At 29.2% G+C, this 25,245-nt stretch overlaps 1 protein-coding gene across 1 annotated transcript in view; it reads right to left on the reverse strand.

Annotated features, from left to right (window-relative positions):
- Nucleotides 1-25,245, reverse strand: part of LOC107456608 (polyamine-transporting ATPase 13A3) — a 71,191-nt gene that overhangs the window by 24,306 nt on the left and 21,640 nt on the right. Inside the window, 11 exon segments of the mRNA XM_071179614.1 lie at nt 5,715-5,807; nt 6,581-6,722; nt 7,989-8,050; nt 10,595-10,783; nt 11,886-11,932; nt 13,331-13,441; nt 15,509-15,699; nt 17,213-17,312; nt 18,778-18,844; nt 20,447-20,581; nt 22,675-22,819. Of these exon segments, the coding sequence (XP_071035715.1) occupies nt 5,715-5,807; nt 6,581-6,722; nt 7,989-8,050; nt 10,595-10,783; nt 11,886-11,932; nt 13,331-13,441; nt 15,509-15,699; nt 17,213-17,312; nt 18,778-18,844; nt 20,447-20,581; nt 22,675-22,819 (1,282 nt within the window).

Genomic DNA, 25,245 nt, shown 5'->3' on the forward strand with positions numbered 1-25,245 from the left:
AGATTAATATATATATATATATATATATATATATTGATTGCAATTTTGATTGCATCTAAATTGGTGTTTTCAACTTCGCAAAAAATATTTATCCATCAGTTCTTCTTCCAAAGATTTCATCTACTTTTCTTCATTATAACTTTATAGATGCTCCATGGAATTAAGCAAAATTTTTGGAGCAATTTAAGATTAATTACAAAATTGTCGATTTAAAATTTTTAAAAAATTTGTTAAAAACTGAGCAAGTTGTGAGTATTTAAGCTAGTTCCTTTTTACTGCGCATGCGCTGAAAAAATTTCTAAAAGTTTTTTCATGATTTTGAAGTGAATCGTATTTGGTAACTAATAAAAAAAATTATTTGAATGTCTTTATTTATTTGAATAGTATTTGTACTTTTCAAAAGAACGCTCCAAACGATCAGGGATTTTTCAAAAATTTTATTTTGTATCATAAGAGTAAATTTAATAACAAATGATAATACTTTACGATAATCATCTAGAAACTTGACTTTGATGGCATAGAGAAAGAAAACATGCAAAAGAAAACATACTTTTATGGGGGCTGATCCCCCAATTTTTAATAAACTTGGTTAATAGTGCAAGATGAAATTTGTGGGTAACCTCATATCGTTTTGAACTTTCTGCTAAAAAGGGCAAGAACTACTTAGAAAATTGATTGAAACTTTTTAAATTTTTAAGATATTTAAATAAAGATTTTGTCATTAGTTGCCAAAGACGATTTCTTACAAAATTATGAAACAACGTTTTTAAATTTCTTCTGCGCATAAGCAGTATAACAGAACTAGCTTAAATACTCATAATTTGAGTAGTTCTTAACAAATTTTTTTTTAAATTTTAAATCAACAATTTTATAATTAATTATGAATTTATCCAAAAATATTGCTTAATTCCAAGGAATATTTAGGAAGTTGTAGCAAAGGAAAGGTAATTCAAAAATATAACTTTTTATAAAAATGTACATCTCTCCTAAATATTTATTCTAGGTTTACGAAACTTTATGCAGTTATTAAAAGAACAACTAAAGTAATCGATACAAGTTACAAATTTTTTTCTTGATTTTTTGACATAGGAAGTTCAAAAATACTTGCTTTCTTTCATAATTATTGTAGGTCTTCTAATCCTCTGAAAGCCTTAAATCTTATAGCTAAGTATGAAAAATCTCATGAGCTAAACACCTCTAAAGTTACGAAAAATCATTTAAGTATTTCTTGAGAAATTTTAAAAAAAATGCCAAAAACTGGAAGTTTCTCTTCCATTATTGTAGGGTAGTGTAGTTAAAATTATTTTCAAAATTTCCAGTAGTTAAGATAATAAAAATTGGCCCTTTTTATTCATATATAGAGCAAAAAGTCATGCTAACAATCATTCTCGCTAACGAACTCCTGGAATTTTTCTTCTTTTCCCAACATCGATTAAAATAAAACTATCAATTCGCGATCGCAACGCTCGAGTACGCCGTCTAGCGGGAGCCTGTAAATATCAGACATTAATTTATCACGTTTTCATTTAGTTCCATCAAAGTCATTGACTGAATCAGACGCCATTTTTTAGCAGCAAATAAGAAACAAAATTTCCCTAAGGAAAAGGCCGAAGAACTTGAAAAAAATCTCCAGAATATTAGTAAATCTTTCAGGAACAGAACACGCCAAACATTTGAAGAAAAATTCCTCAATAATTTTTAATTTCTATTATCAACAAACTTGCAACTGATGACTTCCGATTTCGGATACTGTTACAGATGTGTGTATTAAGGTAAAATGCATTTCTTCTGTCTTCAATTCATTACGAATTAAAGTGAAGTCAACATTGCTTTCGTCATTCCAGTGAATAAATATGAATTCAGAACATACAGAATTGTAATAGTTATAGCATATTCTTCTTCGTTATAGAATAGTATATATTTCTGTATCCATATAATTCGGAAAACAACAATAAAAAATTATCCAAGTTACTTGAAATAGTGCCATTTGTGCTGATTCTTAATTAATTTTAATCGTTTTCTTGGTAAGTATTTTTTAGTTTTGAAAGAATAAGTTCAACTAGAATTCAGCTATTCTGTTTTTAGCTACATATTCAAATTCATATCAATTATAAAATTTTGCTGTGTAGTATGTTATCTAAAAGTAATGAAGGTATAAACTATGTATCTATTATTTGAGAATAAAGTTTTCAAACAAGGAACTTATCATTTTGGAATTCTCCGGGAATCATAAATCAGGTAAGTGCAATGATTTTTACAATAAAAAATTTGCTTGTAAATATTTTTTTTTCATTTGATGATGGTTCTCTACAGAATGGTTTTTTACGTCTGATTAAGAACTATAAGAATAATAAAAAAAGAAACAATATGAAAGTTTTTATTTCAATGTTAAGAATTCTTAAAATCGTTTTTTTTATCCTAAGAATTCTTTATTTTCCGTTTTTTAGTTTATAATTTTTTGATAAAAATTGTTCTCAAAATACTTTTTTTGAAAAATTAAATGGTATAACATTATGTGTTTATGTATACTTCTTGTATATTCCAATGTTTGAAGTAATATGATTCAGAAAAGTATGGAATAAAAATTCGGTACTTACGTATTAACGCCACCGCCGCTACAGATTTGGCGGTTTTTAAGTGCCGCCAATCTACACTTAAAATTTTTGCGACAATTCATAAAATAAAACACTTTATTTAAAATCAAAATAGTCAATCGGATTTCGGTGGAAAATGAGCCGATATAGAGTTTAGCATAGATTCAAAACAATCATATCGCCATATGAACTCTGATAAATAAGATTCCAAATGAAATAACATTTCCAAAACGTACGTTTACCAAGATAAAGTTTTATGTTGTGGGAATTGGTACATTTTCGTTTTTTCGGTAAAATATTTCCCTCCTGAAAAAATAAAATTGCATCTTGTTTTGTTTTTGGCAAATCCCAAAGACGAATTTTCGTAGCACTAAAAATGGCGACAAAAAAGAATTGTTTTTTTTTTTTTGTTTCGTCAGCATTCTTTATTTTACGTTTCTTAGTTTCTAAATAATGATTTTTATTGAAACTTGAAATTTTTTGATAAAAATTGTTGTCAAAAAACTTTGTTTACAAAATTAAATTTCATAAAATTATGAGGCTTATGTATACTTTTTGTTCATTTTAATTTTTGAAGTAATATGATTCTTAAAACTATAGAATGTAAAGTTTAAATGGGCCTTTCATGTTATATCATTAAATTTAGTAATACTATTTCTCGGGCATTAGGTTTTAACTCTTATAAGAATATACATATTTTTTTCTGTTAATGTACAAATATTTTTCCGATGTGTTTTGGATATTCCTTCTCTAATAAAAAGAGATACCATTTTGTTTTCGGTTGTACAAGAAAGAAGATCAAGCATTTTTCTTTTTTAAATTTAATAAGCCACATTAAAGAAGGAACGTTGCAATGCTACACGCTACATTAACGACGTCTCCAGAGTAACTGAATGACGGTTCATATAGAAATCGCAGGTAAGCGTCTCATACAACAACGCCCCCTATAGTTCGTTGCGATCGCGAATTAATGTGAAAATAAATAAAAAATATTTGAAAAATTTTGAAACTTATTTTTTGGTGAATTGCTTTCAAAAGCATAATTTTAAAGTAAATATAAAATAATTGATAATAATAAATACTACTGTGAAGAAGATTTAGATATCGTCTGCAAATTTTTATCTAACATTTTTACGACTTCTTTACAAAAATATTTGGAAACAGTCAGAAATGTATTTAATTTTATCGTCTGAAAGTAAATTAGTTTTAAATTTCTTTTAGAAAAATTTTTATTGTGCCGATTTTCTGAAAAAGCGATTGTTATTTATCAAAGATCTTGCATTAAATTGTGTTTCCGAATGAGATTTCAGCTACAAAGGCATTCTAATGCGCAAAGAGCTTTCAAAGAAGATTGTTTTTATCAAAAATAACATTTGATAAGCATGAAAAATTCTAAGGTGGTACAAAATTCCTAAAAAATGGTCAGTGATCTGTTTAACCATCCACGAAATAATTTTCCGTGTGTCGATTTTTCCAAATGGAGAATGTTATTTATCAAAGAATATGCATTAAATTGTGTTTTCGCAATGAGATTTCTGCTACCATGACGTTCTAAGTGTACAATAAATTCTAAAGATGATTATTCATCAAAAATAACTGCTTTTGATTAGTAGTGAAAAGTTCTAAAGTGGTAGTAAATTCACCGAAGATGATCAATGGTCGATTAATGATCAATATATCGATAATATCGAAGAATTAATACTTGGGGATTGTTGCTGAAGAATAATGTACTTTATTGAACAAATTTTTATATGATTTGTTTCTTGTCATGCAATTTAAGGTGGCGATACATCGCATTTCGAATAGTTGCAAGAACTTCGAATTTTTTCCTACAACAACAATGTGTTCAAGTGGCTAAAGAGATGCTCTCACAAGGTAATTACTTTTTAAAACCCATGAATAACGGTGATGAAACTTGAATTTATGACTTTAATTTAAAAGCAGCTCAGCAATCCAGTAAATGGCGCTTCTAAGGTTAAGCAAGACTGAAAACAAGGTATGTTGATTGTTTTTTTTTAATATTATTTTTATTACTTATTTTTTATTGTAGTGCTGTGCATTCAGTGATCGCAGCGTTCAACTAAAAATTAAAATAAAATGCAGCAGCCAATTTACTTAAAACCAAAAAAGCAAGTATTTTTTTTTTATTTATTTTAAAGCTATCAAAATATTTATTTTCTTGATTTCACTCTAGCATAAAAATATCAATGTCAGTTTGAAAACTATACTTCATTACTTTAATTCTTGTTACATTACCTGGGTAGTTAAAATGTCTCGTTTTATTTAAATATAGGCAAAAAATATCATAATTCTTTTATCACCATTTTATTTTTAATAGGATGATGTGACCACAGTTCAGTATGAATTCATAATGACTGTCAATAATATTCCTAACGACGCGATTGCTACTATTAATGATTTTACTTCATGAATTTACAAGGACTTTCCCACTATGAATTCACAACTGACAAAGAAGATTATTATTTGAGTGTTTTGCGGCATTTGCTTGAAACAATGCTTCGAAAACCACTTTAAATAATGTGAGATAACTCATGGGGTTTGCTCCCACGGTAAAGCGCATTTCGCTCATTGCAGTTATTATTCACCTATTTTCATCAAAGCTGTCAACAAATAAGGTCTCAAACGCATCGTAATTCTCTAAATGTGATTTTTCATTCTCAATCCTACAGTGTAAATCGCCTTTTTGTTGACCTCGCACAGAGTTCAGTTTGATAAAAAAAAAAAAAACTTTAGTGTAATGTTTTGATGAATAGAAAAAACTTTAACTTAAGTACGTTAATCGGAGGAGAGAATTTTGTTGACAAAATAATTTTCAACTAATATTGGTACTTTTAGTTTTGTTCTACCATTTCGAGAGTTTTTAAATCACAATAGTATTAGATAATCTAACTGAGATAAAATGAAATGCTATAACAAGAGATTTCTTTACTTTTCTATAATAAGAAAAAAAGTTACATGTTTCAAATGTTAATTAGGTTGAGAGATTTGCTAATTCAGCATTTAAAAAGTTATAATTTAGCATTTTTTCATCAAATTCTTTAAAAAAAATTTAAACAAACAAATTTTTAAAATATGTTTAGAGTAGCAAAGTGCAATTACCTGGAATAGGTAACGCTGAATTTTAGGAAAAACAATTCTAGCAGGCAAAAATTTAAAAGGCACAGCATCGTTAATGGTTGGTTCCTTTAATACCTGAAAATATGCATGGTTATTATTTAATAAAGAAAATATTAAGCAATTCAAGGGTTGGAGTAACATAATTATAAGCCACATTTCAAATTGCTTTTAGAGCGTTTTAAGAGAGTTTTTTAATGAAATGAATCATGATTTCCATTCAGGCAATAATATCTATCATGACTCCGCGGTTTATGGCCTCGTCTGTCATTGTGAAGACAAGGGGTTGAGCCCACCAAGTTTTAGAGCGATGGATACTAGCTTGTCTGGGAAGTAATGGTGGACGGTGCGCAATACCGACCACATTACAACCATAATAAGCAATGATCACGAAATTTAGAAGCTTTAACTTCCTCAACCATTCTGACCCGAAATGGGCTGTTGCAAGAATGCTTTAATTGATTTTCAATAATTCCTTTTTTAATAAATAATAATGTTTTTGCTTTTAATAAGAAGTTTCTCTGTAATGCATTGTTTTCTAGTGAAACTGTCGATAACTTGCAAAGTGCTTTATTGAAAAAAAATACAAAAAGACAATTTTATGTAAAAATGTAAGCTTCTGAAAAATGTGACTTATACCATTCAGTTTTGTAACGTCGATACTATTGCTAGACTTTACTTGATAAAGTTTTTTTCTTAAATTTTAAATAAAATGACGTTGCTATAGAACATTGCATATCAGTTTCTAAATTAGTTTTGAAAATGTAAATAAATTTTTAAAGAGTAAATACAAGTTAAGAATTCGAATGAAAAGCATATTATGTATAATTTTAATCTTAAAGAATTCCTACCCAGTCTATCGATTTGAACATTTTGATGTCTAGGTCATATCCAGTTAATTTATCATTTATATTTGATAAAGAATGGCAGCATGCAAAAGCTTTCTCTAGTTGCGGTGCTGAAATTCCTAAACGATTCAAGACTTCTCCGAACCTGTAAATAATTGCGATTAATTTCAAAACATAAAGTATATAACATTAAATCCTTGATACACAAGAAATAATGACTCACTTGCTAAAAGCTACTGAATAGCAATGTCAAAAGTTCAAATAAGTACAAATCAAAAATATTATTTTTTAATACATAAAATCCTCTCAACTTCTGAACAGTTAGTCCTACTCACTCGTGTTTATGTTTGGTCTTTTTTTATCCAATTCAAAAATAGGAAATATTACTTTATTAATCTAGATAGCAAATGCAGATGTAAAATGTAAATATTGTATTTTTATACATAAAACCATCATAACATCCGAAACGATTGGCCCAATCGCCTCGTCTTGTGCTTTCATTTAGCGTAAAAAAATTAAATTTTTGACTATAATATATCCATATTTTGCAGTAATACTATCAACAATAAAATTTGTATGTTTGGATTGAAATGTTTAATTTCCTCTCGCTTTTTATCTTCGTTTCTGCTTTTAGCCCAATTACATGGGGCGATGTCGAGCAACTTTTTACCATTTGTCAAAAGGAAGGTGCTTGGTTCTTCACTGGTTAGAACTTGTCTTTGTTTTTTTAGATGTCAGATTTAAATCTTACTTTCACTGTATATCATAAATTAGCCTTGTTCTTAGTCGCAGAACAAGATAGTCATTCTTATAATAATAGTCAATAAATAAATAAACAAATAAATAAATAAAAAATAAAACAAACAGATGGATGAATGAATAGCTAAATAAATAAATAAAATGAATAAATAAAACAAAATGAAATAAAAATGAGCAAAATAAATAAAATAAAATTTAAAAAAAAAAAACAATTGCTGACAAACAGTTATGCTATCGTTTTAATGCTTACAATTATGAGAGTTAAAACGCATTATGGACTATAAGCGAGTTCTTAATGCGCTTAGAAAAATATAATGATTAATAAATGTGTGATTAGATCTGATTTCTTACATTTTTGGTAGCAGTGAAATAATTAAAAGAGTTTGGGCAATATGTCTCATTTCCAAATCGTTTAAAAAAGCGCTTTTAGTAAAATTTTAAAATGTGGTCTGCAACCGTAATACTTATCTAAAAGCAATATCAACAAACAGTTTGATCATAAAATGTCCCTTTGAGGAAATGTCGCTTATCACTATATTGTCTCAAGTACATAAATACAGTGATTCATAAATTTATTGCAATGCACATACTAAAGTAGCTTAGACTGAAAAAATCTTGTAACATTTGATAATTTTTTATTATTAATTCTTACTTTCCATTGATTGCTGGCACTATGTCGGAGATATCCAGACTGTCTTCAGTTAAAGTGCCTGTCTGTAAAACAAAAAAATTTTTATTTTTAGCTAAGGACTTCAGATTAGAAAGTTTTTTAACAGCTTCCTAAATACTTCCTCTTCAAAAATTGAATGCCTGGAATTCATTTTAGAAAATTTTTCTACAATTTCTTTATTTCTTCAAGTAAACGTTATTGAAGGTCAAGAAGATTGATCAATTTTAAGTACTAAGTACTTAAATCAATATTGCTGGAGTTTTTTCATTCTTTATAAGAAATTAAGTCCTAAAGTAGTACGTATTTTTTCCATTTAGTTTTTACGAAATACCATTCTTGAACTAAACTTGTTGTTCGGAAAAATCGAGTAACACTAAAATGTTGCAGGGAACAGAAGTCAAATTTATTTAGTCAAACTTAGACCAGTCTTTAGTTATAAATGAGCTTCTTACTAAGCAATGACCGAGCACTTTGCCCTGCTTTTTAGGGATCTAATTTTTAAGGACACTGTCCGGAACACAATTTATTCATTTAGTTTTCCCGAAATATTCTTTTGAACTTAACTTGTTGTTCGGAAATATAGAATAACCCCAAAGTGTATAAATATCCGTCGTTGAACAGCCGACAAAATTTTTTGGGTTCACGACTACTAATGTTCAACTCCATAGCCTTGTAATTTTGAACCCAATCCAGAAGACGGGGAAACTCCTGGTTCAAGTATTGGGAGAAATTTGCCTTCGTGGAGAACTTTTTGATGGAACTAACCCGCATTTGCGTTACATGGGGAGAAAGACCACGAGAACCTCCCATGGTTAGCCTGACTGCAGGGGGACTTAAACCAATGATCCGTCTACCACAGAGGATATTTCACGTCAGCACTGTGGTCGGTGCAAGCCGGATGCGGATTCGTATCAACCAGCCATCGTCGGGATTCGAAACCGGTTCACCTCATTGGAAGGCGAACGCTCGATCCCCTGAGCCATCGCGGCTAAACCCCTTTCAGAAAACAAAGTTTTTGCCCAATTTATTTAGTTGAAGTTAGATTAGTCTCCAGTTATAAATGAGAAATGACAAAGCAGTTTGCCCTGTGTTTAGGGCTTTATTTTTTAATGACCTTGGCAGGAACACCATACATTTTACTCCAATTAGACGATGTAGACATTGCCTCAATTGGTACTCTTCTCCCCTAACTTCCACTTCACATCGATGGGAGAACTTTTAGCCTGATACAGTCCCTGACCAAATTATTCGACGCATTATAAGATTTCATGTAAAATCTTAATTATCAGGTGATACCATACAACCTTATTGTTTGTACACGGCTGAGGCCGGTTTACGCTTGTTTATGTTCATGTATCAATTGGTTAACATTGTGATGCAATACGTTAAAAATAAATACGGATAGGAAGTATATGAACAATCTCTTGAATTAGGACCCATTTCATGTTTTTTTAAATACAAAAGTCGTGCAAAAACAATAAAGCTGTAGTATCACCAGATAATTAAAGATTTTATATAGAATTTTACACTGCTTCTAATAATTTAGCCAGTATATTTAACGTGCTTCATATTCAAACTGGTTCTTTAGTTGCCCGCCAGGACCAAGCTTACGACCTCTTTGTTCTCCACCAGCGATGTGAGCCGTCAGCGTTACTTTCATTCAAGATTAAGCAAGAATAATAATACTAATATCCGACCAATGGCTGTCACATCTCAGTGGCATTTATGCAAAACGTTACAACCACTTGCAAATCATTCCTTTAGTGATAAAGCTTCGGTTTCCTTCAGTACAGAATGGAGAGTTTTCTGCTAAATTCCTTTAAAAAGGTTACATTGTATTAGACTTAGCAGTTAATTTTTATAAGGCATTGTTATACACACCGAAGAGCCATTAGATTATGACCACCCTCCATGTATAACAATGGGCTCGCCCAGGTTTTCATGTTTTCATGGGGCACATCAGGATCCATAATTCTCATAGAACAATCCCTGACGTCTGTAAGCTACTTGAACATAGTTCACCCATTCATGGCAACAGTTTGGGAGATGGTGTTTACCAACAGGATAATGCACCATGACATAAGGGTCGAATTGTCATGGATTGGTTCGAGAAACATTTCAGTGACTTTCAAGTTATGTCTTGGCCCTCAAATTCATCTGACTTTAATCCAATAGAGCATTTGTGACCCTACTTGTAAAACCAAATTCGTGCTGCCACGCTACCTCCTAGCAATATGAGGGAATTGCAGAACCAGCTGGTGAGCGATTGGTACCAGATACCTCAGACTACCTATTAGCGCCTTGTGGAATCAATACCACGGCGGGTGCTAGCAGTTTTGAGGGATAAAGGTGGTCCTACATGTTATTAGCAAGGTGGTCATAATGTAATGGCTCTTCTGTATAGTTATAACGACATGTAATTTATGTATTCTAATATCGAGTATATTCTGTTATATTTGATTTACTAACAAGCAGATAAAAGTTACTACAACGTGTGTGATTCAAAAGCTGTTTGGTTCCTATGGGGAAAATAAAGACATATTTAAATATGGTACTTCATTCAATAGTAACTAAAGTGTTAATTTTACCTTATCAAAGCAAACGATGTCTAATCCTCCAGCAACATTGATGTAACGAGTGTTGAGGCAGAATATCCCTTCCTTTCTGAGTCTTCTCTGGGCTTGTTCATTGATGCTCGTGAGAACAGCTGGAAGAGCAGGCGGAACAAAGAAAGTGACGACGTTCAGCAGAAAAAGTGCTATGTCCCAAGGGTGGGCCTATTAAGAAAGCGTTTCAGGTAATTGATTCTATAAGAATAAAGCATAGCAGATATTCCAATATAAATAAACATCTTGCCACTCTAGAAAATTAATTTACTTTTAGTTCGCAGTTTGTGATATTAGAATGAGAATATCTAATTTTTGTTCAGTAGCATAATAATATAATTTATTTAAAAGAAATAATCTTAATTAAAGGTTGTCTCTCTTTGTGTTCATGCAACGTCAATCATTTTTCCTTTCAATGGTAAATGCACGAAAAACGAACTTTAAATATGAAGGAATATAAGCTTTTTATAGCCTGTTCAGGTGCTTATCAAGGTAATCTCCGGAAAACGCAAATATTTATTACAATAAAATTACTTTTAATATTTACCGGAAGATGGCAGCGAGAAAAAAAATCATAGGGCACAAAAATTATTCCTTTCTTGCATTTGATATTTTGCCTCTACAATTGCCCCCACGTTCACCGGACTTGTCACAGGAAACATTTTTTGGGTTCATAATTAAACATTATAATTTTACAAAATTAGGAAAATGTGGCAGGGTTAGATGCAGACTACAGGGATAATTTAATTCGCATGAACATTTCAATAACTTTTTTAAAAAATATGTCAATCAAAACTATTAGGAGTTTGAGAAATATATTAAAACATACGCGTCTGGCATTATTTACACCGTCATTGACCAAATGAAGGCCTATTTTTTGATAGTCACATTTTTAATGCAAGATTTCGAATTAGAAACTTTTGTCAATTGGCTACCGTTGGTTATTGATTGTTAATAGACGAACCATCATTATATGCAAACGGGTTCTCTTGAAGCAGATGCATTCACTCTTCTTTAACATAGTACTAGTACTCTTCTTCAACATAGTACTATGTATCTACATAGTATTTAAAGTATTTTGAGCATTTTAATTCGGCTTTAAAACAAGTTTAAGAAAATTTTTGATTTGTGATGCACAAATATTTGAATGAAGAATGAAAACCAGCAACAATTTGAATAAAACTGCAATCAAGCTATTTGTAGATCTAAATACAAGAAATGGAAAGAATATTAATAGATAAAATTTAAAGTTAAGGGAGCTTAGAAATCTTACCTCAAGTCTAGTGGTAACAATTCCTGTGTATATTAATGCTGGTATCCCTATAATTATTTAAAATATTATTTTACTTCAGAGTAAAACTTAAAAATCAGAAACTTATTTTGAAATAAGTTTTTGTAGCACTGAAAATATTTGTTTATGAAAACTTAACTCTTTATTGAAATAATTCGAAAATTATAAACAATAGAAAAACAAATACCTCAATAAATATTTCATTGATTTTAAAGTTGCAAAAAATTTTAATAAAATATTTATAGCTATATTTGCACAGTTAAATGCGAATTAAATGATCATTGATTAGTTTTTTTAAAAAAAATGCCCAAATAATATAAATACATTTATTGAAATGCGTGTGAAATATATCTGGAAGCATAAAGTAATTTAAAACTTTTTAAATACATTCAAAAAACTTCTAAATAAAATCAAAAGTCAAGGAAATGTTTTAAATGTTTTAAAATAAACAATAAATAATGCAATAAATTGAAATATTTTATTTGTACAGGAAAAATAATTTGCAATATTAAAAGCTTTGTTTGTTGTTAAAAATACCAAATCAAATGTAGAAGTTATTTAAGTAGCTGGATTAAATGATATTGTATTACACAAAGCAATATTACTCATTTAATATCAAATTAAAAGTGAATTCTGAAAAAAAAAATCCCATTCACTTCAAAAATTTGCATTTCTTTTTAAATTTCTAATGGGTGGTTATTTAATTTATAATAAATTTGTAGCAATAAATTTAAAATTTTGAAACCATTCTAATAGTAAATGTTTACTTTTCCGTATAGTAATGTAACGTTCTTTTAAGCCATGCTAGTCATAAACGGTTTTAAATCTGTAAAGGAACAGAAATATTGCTAACCGTAAACTTCACGGTTTATTGAATAAACAGAATGTTACTGCTTATTTTACCGTAATTTTAGAATGAAAATTCAAATAGTGCAGAAATTAAACGTTTTTCGTACAATGCTGTGAGTTGCATAATATGATGTGAGTTAATAATGATAAATAATATAATAATAAATAATCGAATAATAAGTAATAGAATAATAAATGATAGATTAATAAATAATAAAATAATAAATAATAGAATAGTAAGTAATATATTAATAAATAATTGAATAATAAATAATAGACTAATAAATAAGAAATATCTTCTACTTCAATTTCGAAACTCTATGTTAATTACATGTATTTTTAATTTAGTACGTACATTTGATACAAACTACGTTTTAAAGTTAAAAAAAATGGTAATAAATAAAATAATATTATTTTGCTTTTGCTTTTTTTCAGCGTATTCAACATATTTCTGATTACGCGTAGCTAGTTGTTATTAAAATTCATCAAACTCCTTACAAAAATAAGTAAATAAATAAATATTAAATAAATAAATAAGTTAATTAATTAAAAATAAAATAAAATAAATATACACTTACCAAGAACAAAAAATATAACCATGCACTTTAATAAATCTGTGTGAAGCTTAATTTTAACGGGCTTAGGGTAAAGAATAGCTCTCACTAATTCTCCTTTGGCAGTAGAAAATCCTAAGAGATTAAAATTCATTTTATTTCAATACTTCTATATTACAATAGTTTAAAGCATATAAAAGTTAGTTCTAACTTTTAGAAACTCTGAAATTTCTGCTTTTATCTGGAAAAAGGTGTATCAAATAAAGTAAGAAACCCTTTTTAGTGTCATTAACAAACAATTATTTATGAAAAAAACAAGTTTTATTTTTTTATGCTTAGAAATTCTTTTAAATACAACCTATATTAAAAAGGTGCTTAAACCAAAAATTATTAGATAAATAAGTAAATTAAATGAATTTGAAAATTTATTTAAAAACCTTTTCAAAACATGTAACAAAATAATTTAAATTTGAATTGTTTTTTATTATGCAGATCAATTGTTATTTTCTTTTTAAAAACGATTATATCTCTATTTTTTTTTCTCTGATGCCTTTTAACTTATTTTATTTGTTTCCGCTTACATTCAAACAAACTCAAATAAGAAGATTTTGGGAAAAATTTTGAAATTAATTCTGAAAATATTTTTGCATAATTAATAAAAAAGCTTATTATAATTAAAAAAAAAAGGTTAATCATAATTAATAATTGGCTCATAACAAAATTTAATATAAGTTCAGATTTGTTCAAACTGATTTAAAATTTTTTTAACAAGTAAATTTTTTTTCCACTTATAATATATAAATTGAAAGAATATCGAGTATCCAAAATACGACGATTCACGCCAGGAAAATACTTTATTTATGATTTAAATTACAAAGTTGATCATCTTGTTATCCGGCTATCTTTTGCAAGCTAAAAAGATTTTTTTGTTGTTTCTATCTTTTGAATTGAAATTTATTTACGTTGATAGCTTATCAAATGATTTCAAAGTTTCACATTATTCACATTATTTTCTAATTTCGCATTCATAAAATTAGTATTTTTGAATTATAAAAATTTGATATTGTGTCCCGTCACAATTTCTGCTAGTTTTTGAAGCAAGGATATTGCAATTAGGTGTGTTTTGGTTTTTTTTTATAAAACAATTTTATACTTATCCAAATAAATAAATCTTGATGTATAAGTTACTATAGTTACTGTAACTGTAACTATTTTTATTTATAAGTAGGCGTTTCATTTTTAAGTCTTACTATGTGTACTAGTGTTTGCTGGTTCATTATTTTCTGTACTTTTCAATTCTGATAATAATTTTCTCTTATTTGTCTATCCATTATGGGGCCTCGGGGCACTGTCAGTTTTGGTTTTTCCGCTGACAACAGAAAGGCTCCTATGCGTTTGTAGGCAGTGTGTCTCCTAAAGAAGTGCTGTTTCACAAACACACATATCTTTTATTTTTAATGTTTGTATGAATATCTAAGCAAAACCAAACTCAGTGGCGCGACAGCTCATAGATGACCAAGGTCTACTGTGCCCATCTCAGTTTTCTTGACCTTGGGCTCCGGGGTGCAGGAGCAGATGTTCCGGTCAGGTGGTCAGCCGAAAGTGGAACCCCCAGTGTTTAGTTCCCAAGCATGCTTGGTACTCATTTATCAATCCACTGAAGGGATGAAAGTCTGAATCAACCTTGCCCGGCCCGAGGATCGAACCAGGGACCTGTGGCACGACAGCTAGAAGAGCTACCGCTCAGCCACCGGGCGTCTGTTTGAATATCCAAATATCTTAATGTTTGTTTGAATATCTAAATTAAAATAAAGCAAATTTAGTTTTAGCTGCTTTAGGCTCTTTTCCATTTTGATTCAATGTTTCAATTGTTAATTTATTTCTTTGTCTCTTTTGTTTTTGCAAATTGGATTCATTTTCTGATTACATTAAGCTATAATGTATCAGATGATTAACTATTTTGATTGAAAGATCACTTAACCACCCATCACCAGAACATCAACTTATGAACAATTCTGTACCACATGACAAAATGCTTTTCTTATATTTAGAAAAATCGACTTGTGAGAAATTTTCGCCGATTTTGTGTCTAACTTTCGTTTTAAGTTAAAGATAAATTCAGTTAAGTTATAAACCAGATCATAACGAATTATCAATCCCGAATATTTTTTAAAAATTCTGATAGGTAATCGAGTAATTTACCGGTTCGATAAACAACAGCTTTGACAGAAGAATCACCAGAGCACCGACTAATCAACAATTCCGTGCCACACGAAAGGATGCTTCTTTTATTCGAAGAAACATCGAAAGAAGAATCATCATCTTCAGAAACCGGAACCTTTGTGATAGGGATGCTTTCTCCTACGGTAGAAAAAAATAATTAAATAAAATAACTAATGGAAAAATGCTAACAAAAATAATCGAATTTCAAACATCTAAGCAACGTGATTGCTTTCAAAACGAAACAAATGAGGATTACTTAATTGAACTACATATCCATTATAATTAGTTTTATTTGAGGAATTATAATTATTTCTGTTCTAGAATCACCGCAACCCAGGACTATTTTGTTACCTAATTTAGGAGAATTGAAATTCTTCTTATTCAGGTCATGATTGTGTTCAATGTCATTTTTAAAATTTAATAAAGCTGCCCAACTTAAAATTATTTAAATTGTTTAAAAAAATTTTTTTTTTCAAATCGGTTAACTCAGTGATACACCATGAACTACAGCCAATGATTCAAATACAGAAACAATAGACTTAGTTGAGACAATTTGAGACTAAAAATGAAGAAGCTTGGTGGGGCTCCAGCTTCACAATTGTTTTAAACTAAATAAAATTATAAAATGTAATAGGTTTAGATATTTTTTCTTCAATCTATTTACTGTGCAGAAGATAAATGATGTTACGTTTATGCAGGGTTCTTGTAATATTTGGAAGAACTACGTTGTCTCCACTTAAAACTGCTTAAAAGAAATTGGAATTGTTGGTCAAATTCAATGTTCAAGCCTTCTTGCGAGAAGTTTAATAGTTTCGGCAGTTTTTCGTTGTAAGAGAACATTGCCAAATGTGGAGGGAAGCCTTTTCGTTTGAAGTAAGTCGAAGATTAGCAGCGTGTGAAGGCTCACTTTTAGTGGTAGATAGCAGTCAAGGTGTTGAAGCTCAGCTCTTACAAATGTATACAAGGCAATTGACAATAATCATGAGATAATAGTCGTACTCAATAAAACTGACCTTCCTGTTGCAGATCCAGAAAGGGTAAGACTTCAGATTGAGGAAGCAATCGGTATTGATGCAAGTGAATCAGTTTTAATATCAGCAAAAACTGAGCTTGGAATAAAAGATGTACTTGAAACAATAGTGGCAAAACTTCCATCTCCTCAAGGTGATGTAAATACTCCATTGCAAATAGTTAAATGGCTAACCAATCACTGAGCCCTATCGACAGTTTCTAAGTAGGGCTCACTAATGGCCATAACATTATTAGTAATTTGTTGACCCCAGGAGGAAAAATAACTGAGAACACTTATGCCAAGCGCGACTATATATTTCCCTACAACAATTAGGTGTGATTAGTTAAGGATTGTGAAATTTTAGCCATTCTGAATTTGTGTAGTCTTAACTTCAGCATTGTGGATATTAGGAGATGGGTGAATATGATCGCTATGAAGGTGCAGACAAATCAGGATTGGTTTACGAAGAGTTTGTACGAAGCCTGACAAACTCTCCATAAGCCAATAGAGCTATTTGCTCCAGTGATAATTAAATGAATATATTATTACTCGGTTCGAGTCAATTAGATTTTTCTTCTTTATTGCATTCGTTAATATAATTATCTATTCAAACTGTATATTAAACATGGGTTGGATTATACTTTTGCGAGAAAAAAATATACAATAATTACTCAAAAATTTCNAGGACGCAGTCGCAAGATATGGTTTTACAAGAATAAGGTAAAATTATAACATCGCCTGGAACCAACTCTTCTGAATGTACTTTCGTCTCTAAATCAATCAAAACATAGAAAACAAACAGTTATTTAGAAACTTTTGCAGTACATTATTTTCATTTTAGTGACAATAAAAACTGGTATGAGATTTAGAATTGTATAAGCGATCTTTTTAAGAAATTGTTGATTAAAATATTTTAAGAAATTTGATGTTCGGAAAAATTTTAGTGTTTCATTAATGCGAATAATCGGATATCAAATTTTAATAACAAAATACTAAAATACTTTTAGATTTGGGCATTGATTTTGAGTTTGGAATCGTGTTGAAGTTTAAATCTTTTAAGTAATTTATTTTTTGAAATATTTTCAAGGGTTTGATGAGTGGAAAAATTAAAGTGTTTATATAATATTTAATATAAATAACAGAATTCACAGTGAAATCTTTAAGTAATGAAGAACTTTAAATTGGGTATTGATTTTGGATTTAGAACCGTATCGCTTATTGGAGAGCCGTTGATTATAATATTTCGAGAAATTTGTTGATCATAATAATTTAAGCGTTTCGTTGATGAGAACAATTGATGGATTATTCAAGTTGATTGAATTATTCAAGAAGTTTGTCAATTGTAATTAAGTTAACTCTGGGTTATAAAGTTTAAGTTAACACGTTAACCTTTTTACTTTGTCAAACCTTTTTACTTTGTTAAACCTTTTAAACTTTTTACTTTGTTTTACATTGTTTTTTGCCGTAGATTGTTTTTTTGCTGCTTTTTAAATGAAAAAGAAGATGAAGTTTTATTTGAGTTAATATTGAAGTATTATTTTAGAGCTTTAGACTTCTCTTTGAGATTTAACCAAATAAATGGTTTTTATGCAATGCTATAAGGTATCATGATAAAATTTTAATCATTTAGCAAATTTTACCACTTATTTTAAAGTCATATTTTATTGTTAATTTCATCAAAACTATTACCAGGGTGCATCGGTAAGAATTACCGAGCTTTTTGGTGTTCCCATAGTGCCAGAAACACGGTACCATAATCTGGCAGTTTGAATCCTATTTTTTTTCAGTGCAATATTGTCTTTAAATCATTATTATTGATAAATCTTATATCGTCAACAATAGCTCCTTTGTGTAGCTTTAGCATAGGTCAACAACGAAACCAAATCAATAATTGTTGGACATTATCAAACTAAGTTTTAGTTTAAATTAAATTTATTTAGTGGTTTGAGCAAATTCTCGCCATTGTTTCTGATTTTTCAATGAATTATGTCTGAGCATTGAATTATGATGAAATAAATATTTCTAACTTATAATTTTTTCAAGGAAAATAAAAAAAATATATATCAGAAGTTCGAACAAAACCGTTAAAGAACTTTGAGCTTTAACTTTTCCATGTAAAAAGGCTTTTAAAATTCATAATACTCTCAAGTACTGCCTAAGTTAAACACAAATGAGCAGTAGACTTAAAAAATTATTTAAAACTAAATAATAAATTATTAAATAAATTAAAACCTACCTTTCGAATCTCTGTAAACAGTAACGGTCGTTTCAGATCTCATGGCTTCTCTTAACGAACGACTTTGCTGTAAAAAAATTTCGTGAAAAATTTAAATAATAAATTCCATACTATTTATGTAACGAATAGCATTGTTAAGTTTGAATTGTATACCTGTAAATATATATTTGTATGTGAATAAAACAACTTTGAAATTTAATTTTTGAGCTATAAAATCATTTAATTTTCTTAACACCATGAACAGGATTATCGTAATTCTAACTCTAGTCTAGAAATTCTCTGATCAAAACCCTAAACACACTTGATTTTAAAAAAGTTCAGCAAAAATTAAAAGGGCATTATGCGTTAATAAATTAAATATCTCTCTAGTGTTTCATCTGAAATTATTTAGTTACATCTAATACATCTTTATAACAAATTGGATAAATGTAAAAAAAAAATTACTTTATCCGAAAGTACACTGCACAAAGTTCCAGATCAAATTACGGTAAAAAGTATTAGCACTCAAATTACCGGTACATTTTACCGTAAAATCAATCTTTACCGAAATTTGTTACGGAACAAAAAATCTGATAAACCGTAGTTTTTACAGTAATAATATTTTACGATAAAAATGAATTTTATGGTAAAATAAATTTTAGGGAGGGTGCACCCAAATTACCGATACTTTATGCCGTAGCTTGATTCGGAATTTTTACAGTGCAGAATTTACAAATATTAACGATTATTTACTCAATTTTTATTTTCATAACTAATAATACGCTTATTAAAAAAAAATCTGATATGCAAATTCGCAGATTCTCTGAGGGCCCTATACTGAGTGAGAAATCCATTATTGTAAATTCTTTTTCACTTACGTAAGCAATTTAAACTATGGAAAAAGTGAGCTCAGATAAGCCTAGAATTAACCATGAAAACCAAATAACAGGCCCCCATTTTCAAGACTTGCCAGACGTGAATGATAAGAAACAAAAGAGATTTGAAATATAATATAATTTTACGTTTTATATTTCACATCACTTTTGCTTTTTTCATTCAAGTCTAGAAAATGGGTGCCTGTTTTTGAGTGCTTGAAACATTACTTTTTTCTAATAAGTATATTTTTGAAGTAAATGAAGTTTTTTATCAAGTAAGAATTGCTGGTTTATCTTAGGAATACGCAAGAACTTATCCTGAAAGAATTTGATAGCAATTTGATATTTTGAGCACATTTTTTTCAGGATTTGAAACAACGCGCATTACTCTAGATTTACTCGAATTCATTTTCCTGTAAATTTTAAATTTTAAAATACCAATGGGAATGAAAAATAATTTGACATGAAAAGTTTTTCCCGTGGTAGAGCATTCTCTTAAACATTATGCCAGCTAGCTTGAAAAATGTCGCAATAAGGCATTCACTACTTAACTGTTTAAATATTTAATTGTTTTCGACATCAAATTTTAAAATTTGATTACTATCACTGGTGATATATATCTTATATTGCTTTAAAATATTAAACCTATACTTTTATAAATAAACTCTTGTGATATAAGTAAAAAATAGAAATTCATAATTTGAATGAGTTATACAAAGAGAAACATTTTAATTTCAGAACCTTGTCAAGAACTTAAACTCAAAAAAAAAGTTTAACAGAAAGGAAATATTATTAATTTTTCTTATCATTCTTACTTTTCTTGTTTCCCACACTGTAGCAGCAACGGATATCACTGATAATACTATGATGCATACTCCAAACTGATAATAGTATTGCAGAAACCAGACAGTAACTATGAATACTTGATAGATATAAAATGGACTAACAACCTGAAAGAAATAATAATAAGAAATAAAATTTATATTTGAAATTTTAACATTCAGTTTATTTTAAGCGAACTAAAATAAATCATACGAATTCTCAAAAACGAGATTGACAAGTAAATGAACTATTATATATGTTGCTGGTGCATTTTTATATCGAGTACATAATTTTACAAACAATTCAAAACAGGCTATTAATTTTTAAGCGTTTAATTACGAATTAATGTTTGTTTTGAAATTTTTTCATACTAATGTAAATACGCTAAAGCAAACTATTTAAAGCTAGTACTGGGAAAATCTGGTATCTAAAAACAGTGAAAAATGTCGGATCAGATTGCGTTATAAAGTACCAGGTGCATCATCCGTAAAATGCATTTTACCTGAAATCTATTTTTACAGTAAAATATTGTACCGTATTTCTTATTGTAATATTTACTTAATCAGAGTGATTCGATGATTTTACTGTAATTATTACTCTAAAAATTACAGTATATCGATTTTTTTTCGTTCAGTAATATGGATTTTACGGTAAACGTAAAATGAATTTTACAGTAAAACGTACCAGTGCCCTGAGCACCGGTACTTTAAATCGTAATTTGATTCAGAATTTTTTACAATGTGCAGTTGTGTTTAAAGGTTAGGAATTCCGTTTAGTAACTTGAAAACCAAAATCTCAGAAAATGTATTGTTGAATTAAAAAGTAACTTTAAAATGGATTGATATAAGGAAAATTTTTTTCATTTTCCACCAAAAAAGCTAAACAAACTTAAAATTGTTATCGGCAAAAGCAGAAAAAATACTAAATAAAGTATAGCTATCATATTCCAGACTATGATCATTTTCTTTATATGTGTTCATCATTGTGATCATGATTCGAATATGGCTTTCTGAGTCATAAGTAGGAAGTATAGAATGAGCCATTTTCGCGACTATGGTGTTTTAACTTTTAATGGTTTTATGGTTCTATGGCTTCACCAAACTCTGAAAAAACCAGTATTTTACATGAGATAAAATGAACGTGAAAAGAAAGACACTCTTAAATTTTGTTTTGTGTAATATTTGGATATAATAATTATAACGTAAATTGCCGGACACCCCTTCGAGATTATAGTGCTTAAATCATAGAGCTTCAAAAAGTTCTATGGTACAATTAAATCTAAAAACTAGCATGGGAAAAAATAACGTAAAAGGGAAGACAATTCTGGCTTTTGTGAAGTATTTGGTCAAAAGAGTTAAAACAAACAATTGTGGGATATTTTCAGGATTATGATATTTGTATGATGGAACTTCAGTAAGTTATATGTTTCAAGTGCATATAGTAAAAAATTCCGTATCAAATTACGGTACTGGCACTTCTACTTTTACCATAAAATATTATACCGCAACTTTTACAGCAACATTGATTTAATTAGAGTGATTCCGTGCTTTTACTCGAATTATTACTATAAAAACTACGGTATATCTGATTTTTTTGTGCCTTAGCATGTTACGTTAAAAATGGATTTATGGTAAAAAATACCGACACTCTGAATGCCGGTACTTTTTACCGTAATTTGATCGATAATTTTTAACAGAGTATGCCGTAACTTCTGTCGGATTAAGCACTTTTTGTTTTGATCATTCCTTGCTGTTACCGCTGTAACACTGAAACGCGTATAGGTTTGTAATAAAAATGTTACCACTAAAAATTACCATAATTTGATCCGATTTTTTTGCAGTGTATCTGTTACCCAATCAAACAGAGTGAAAAAAAACTTCATTTATCACATTTTTCCGCATGCGTGAAATGGCTGAAGAAGTTACTTCATTTCAATGTATTATAACTTATAGTGAATGTTTGAAAACACAGCTTACCTTTTCGTAGCAATTATTGCCTACATAGAGCATCAACGCAATTTCTAAGAAAGCGATAAAACTTTCTTCCTAAAACGGTTGAGAATTCTTATTATATACGTTGGAATTTTCTTCTAAGTAATTTAAGCATTCAATTATTAAATTTCTTGTTACTTATTATTACTACTGCGATTTTGCTGAAATTTAAAAGGAGGAGAAATCATACATAGTTATTTTCGTTGAGCGATATGTAGCTTTCAACTTACTTCTCTAAGAATTAAACGTATTACTGGTTTCACTTGAATGTGAATAGTATTTTTTCCATAAAAACTCAAACAGCGATCTGCTTCCGTTGAAGACATTCCTTTTTTAAATTGGTGGAAGAATGAACATTTTTCTGCATTAAGTCCTCTAAAAAAACACAATCACTTTATAATTTTTGTTTCAAAAATTATCAAACATTTATCAAAATATTTTTCAGTGAAATAATTCGCTATAGTGTGTCTTGTCAGCTGTAAGTATTAAATGTTCTTACTTTAACACTTGATTTGAACTCTCAGGGCTTCAAAAGCATTTTATAACATAGCCAATTGTCGTACTGTTAAGCTGAAGAATCAATGCGTTTGCAGTAAAACTCGCTTATTACGAACACTGATTTAAAGAAATAACGTTTTTATCAAATTAATTATGTTTTTTTACCGTTGGTTACAAGAGTTTATGTAGGCTATTAAGCCTACATAAACTCTTGCTCCTACATAAACTCTTGCTTACTCTTGTCTTGTTGAGCATTATTCGAATTCAACCAAAGAGTGTGTCCAAAACGTTTTGAAAATTAAACCTGTCAGAATAAAATAGTTGAGTGATCGCAACAGTTTTATCTCTTTTGAAAGGATTTAAAAACATTTCTTTCGGTGAATTTATTCTTCATAGACGGAAGAAAAAGGTAACCATTTAAAGCCTTTATTGCCATTTCTACGAATTACACAATCGAAATAATTGCTCTCATGTTAACCATTTACTTGAATGATTACCTACTTGTTTTTGCCTGCTTGTTGCGTGCTGTTCCTGACAAAATGTTTGCAAAACTCAGAATTTGATGGTGTTTGAAAACATACAAGTAAACCACCACCTTCTACATTCAAAGCACTTTTCTTCGAGTGTAGAATTGAGAAATAGGAAGTATTAATAGAGAAATTGCCAATTATTTTGCAATCAATAAGTGATAGTGATATTCGTGTTTACAACGAAACGATCCATGCGTGTTATTGCGTAAATAATTGCCAAATTCAAACAAAAAAATATATAAATAATTGAAATCAAGCTTTATTCTAATTTTTGAAAATAATTATCATAAATGAGTAAGCTGATTTATTTTCTAGTTCAGTTTTGTACAATATAAAGCTTTCTTTTGTGATTATTGGGTATTTGCACTTCAAGAAGAAGATCATTGATATCCACAAATGTGACCTCTTGGATGCTTTGCGCATGCTCACGGATGAAAGTGTAAACAGAATTTTCCCTTAATCAGTTGGTATTATCTAATTCGCTACCTATAGCGGAGACAATTTGCTTACAATCGAAGTACTACATCATCTCGCATTTTTGCCGCATCGTTTTGTTTAATGAATTTTTGCATTATTTTACAAGTCTTAAATAAAATTATGAATTTGTTCGAATTAATTAGAAAACATGATATGATTGTTTTAAATTGTAGGGAAGACTTATTATTGTTAAATTGCTTACAAAATCTGCAGAACGAATGCATCTTTTGGATATCTGAGATTTGTTCTGAATAGGCAGTATATATTTCCATAATTTTTGTCTTCTCGGCAATAAACATTGAGATAATTAAATATATCATCTCCAGAATAAAACTTTCCATTTGAGTGATTAAGCATATTGTATTCAACCACGGCAGAGTTAGACCTTTTCAAAATGATCTCGAAAATGCAAAGGACACGAACGAATTTCAGATCAAGATTATTTTTATAAAAAAATCATGAATGTTTTGATGCATCCATAATTGATCTTTTTCATATATACTATTATTATCAAAATCCTCATAAGAATAACACTAGAAGACCTACAATCCCAGAGGACCCAAATAATCCAATTCACAGGATTCCCTGACTCTCTTTATTTCTTTGCTGTCTTTTAGATGGTCTTTATGAATTTTAACAACCTATTTTAATCAATTGATTTTAAATAATGGGTATGGGCTACAATATTTTATCTTTGTATTTAACTGCTTGCTTCAGTTTAATTTGACTCATTTTATTGTATTTCACTTCTTGCTTCAATTTAATTTTATTCATTTCATAGTATTTTACTACGTGCTTCAATTTAAGTTTGCACATTTAATTGTATTTTATCCTCTTTATATTCTGTATTTTATTCTTTACATTGTGCTATTTTAATCACTTGACTTTAGCTTTCTAATTATTGATTTTAGTGACAAACCTCAATTTTAGAATACATTTAATTTTAACTTATTCTACTGTATATCATTAGTGTAATTTCTTATTTTTGCCCCCTACAAAATGATGTAGTGCTGGGCTAATAGTGCATTACAAGTTTCTCGAGCTGAATATAAAACGCTAAGTATTGGGACATTAACAAAAGCTACCCACTATAAAACACTCTGACCGTTGGGACTAATTTCATTTAAAAAAAAGGTTTTTCTGATTTAGATTTCTACTCTAAACTGATGTTCTTCTGTCTAGGAATTTAAAAAATATTATGTATAAACTGTTTTGTTTATACATTTTGTGAAACAAGTGGTGATAGAATGTTTTTGCCATCTAAGATTTAAATATTTATTGGATTTTAAATAAATA

The sequence above is a fragment of the Parasteatoda tepidariorum genome, chromosome 4 (assembly GCF_043381705.1).
Source record: "Parasteatoda tepidariorum isolate YZ-2023 chromosome 4, CAS_Ptep_4.0, whole genome shotgun sequence".
NCBI classification, from domain to species: Eukaryota; Metazoa; Arthropoda; class Arachnida; order Araneae; family Theridiidae; genus Parasteatoda; species Parasteatoda tepidariorum.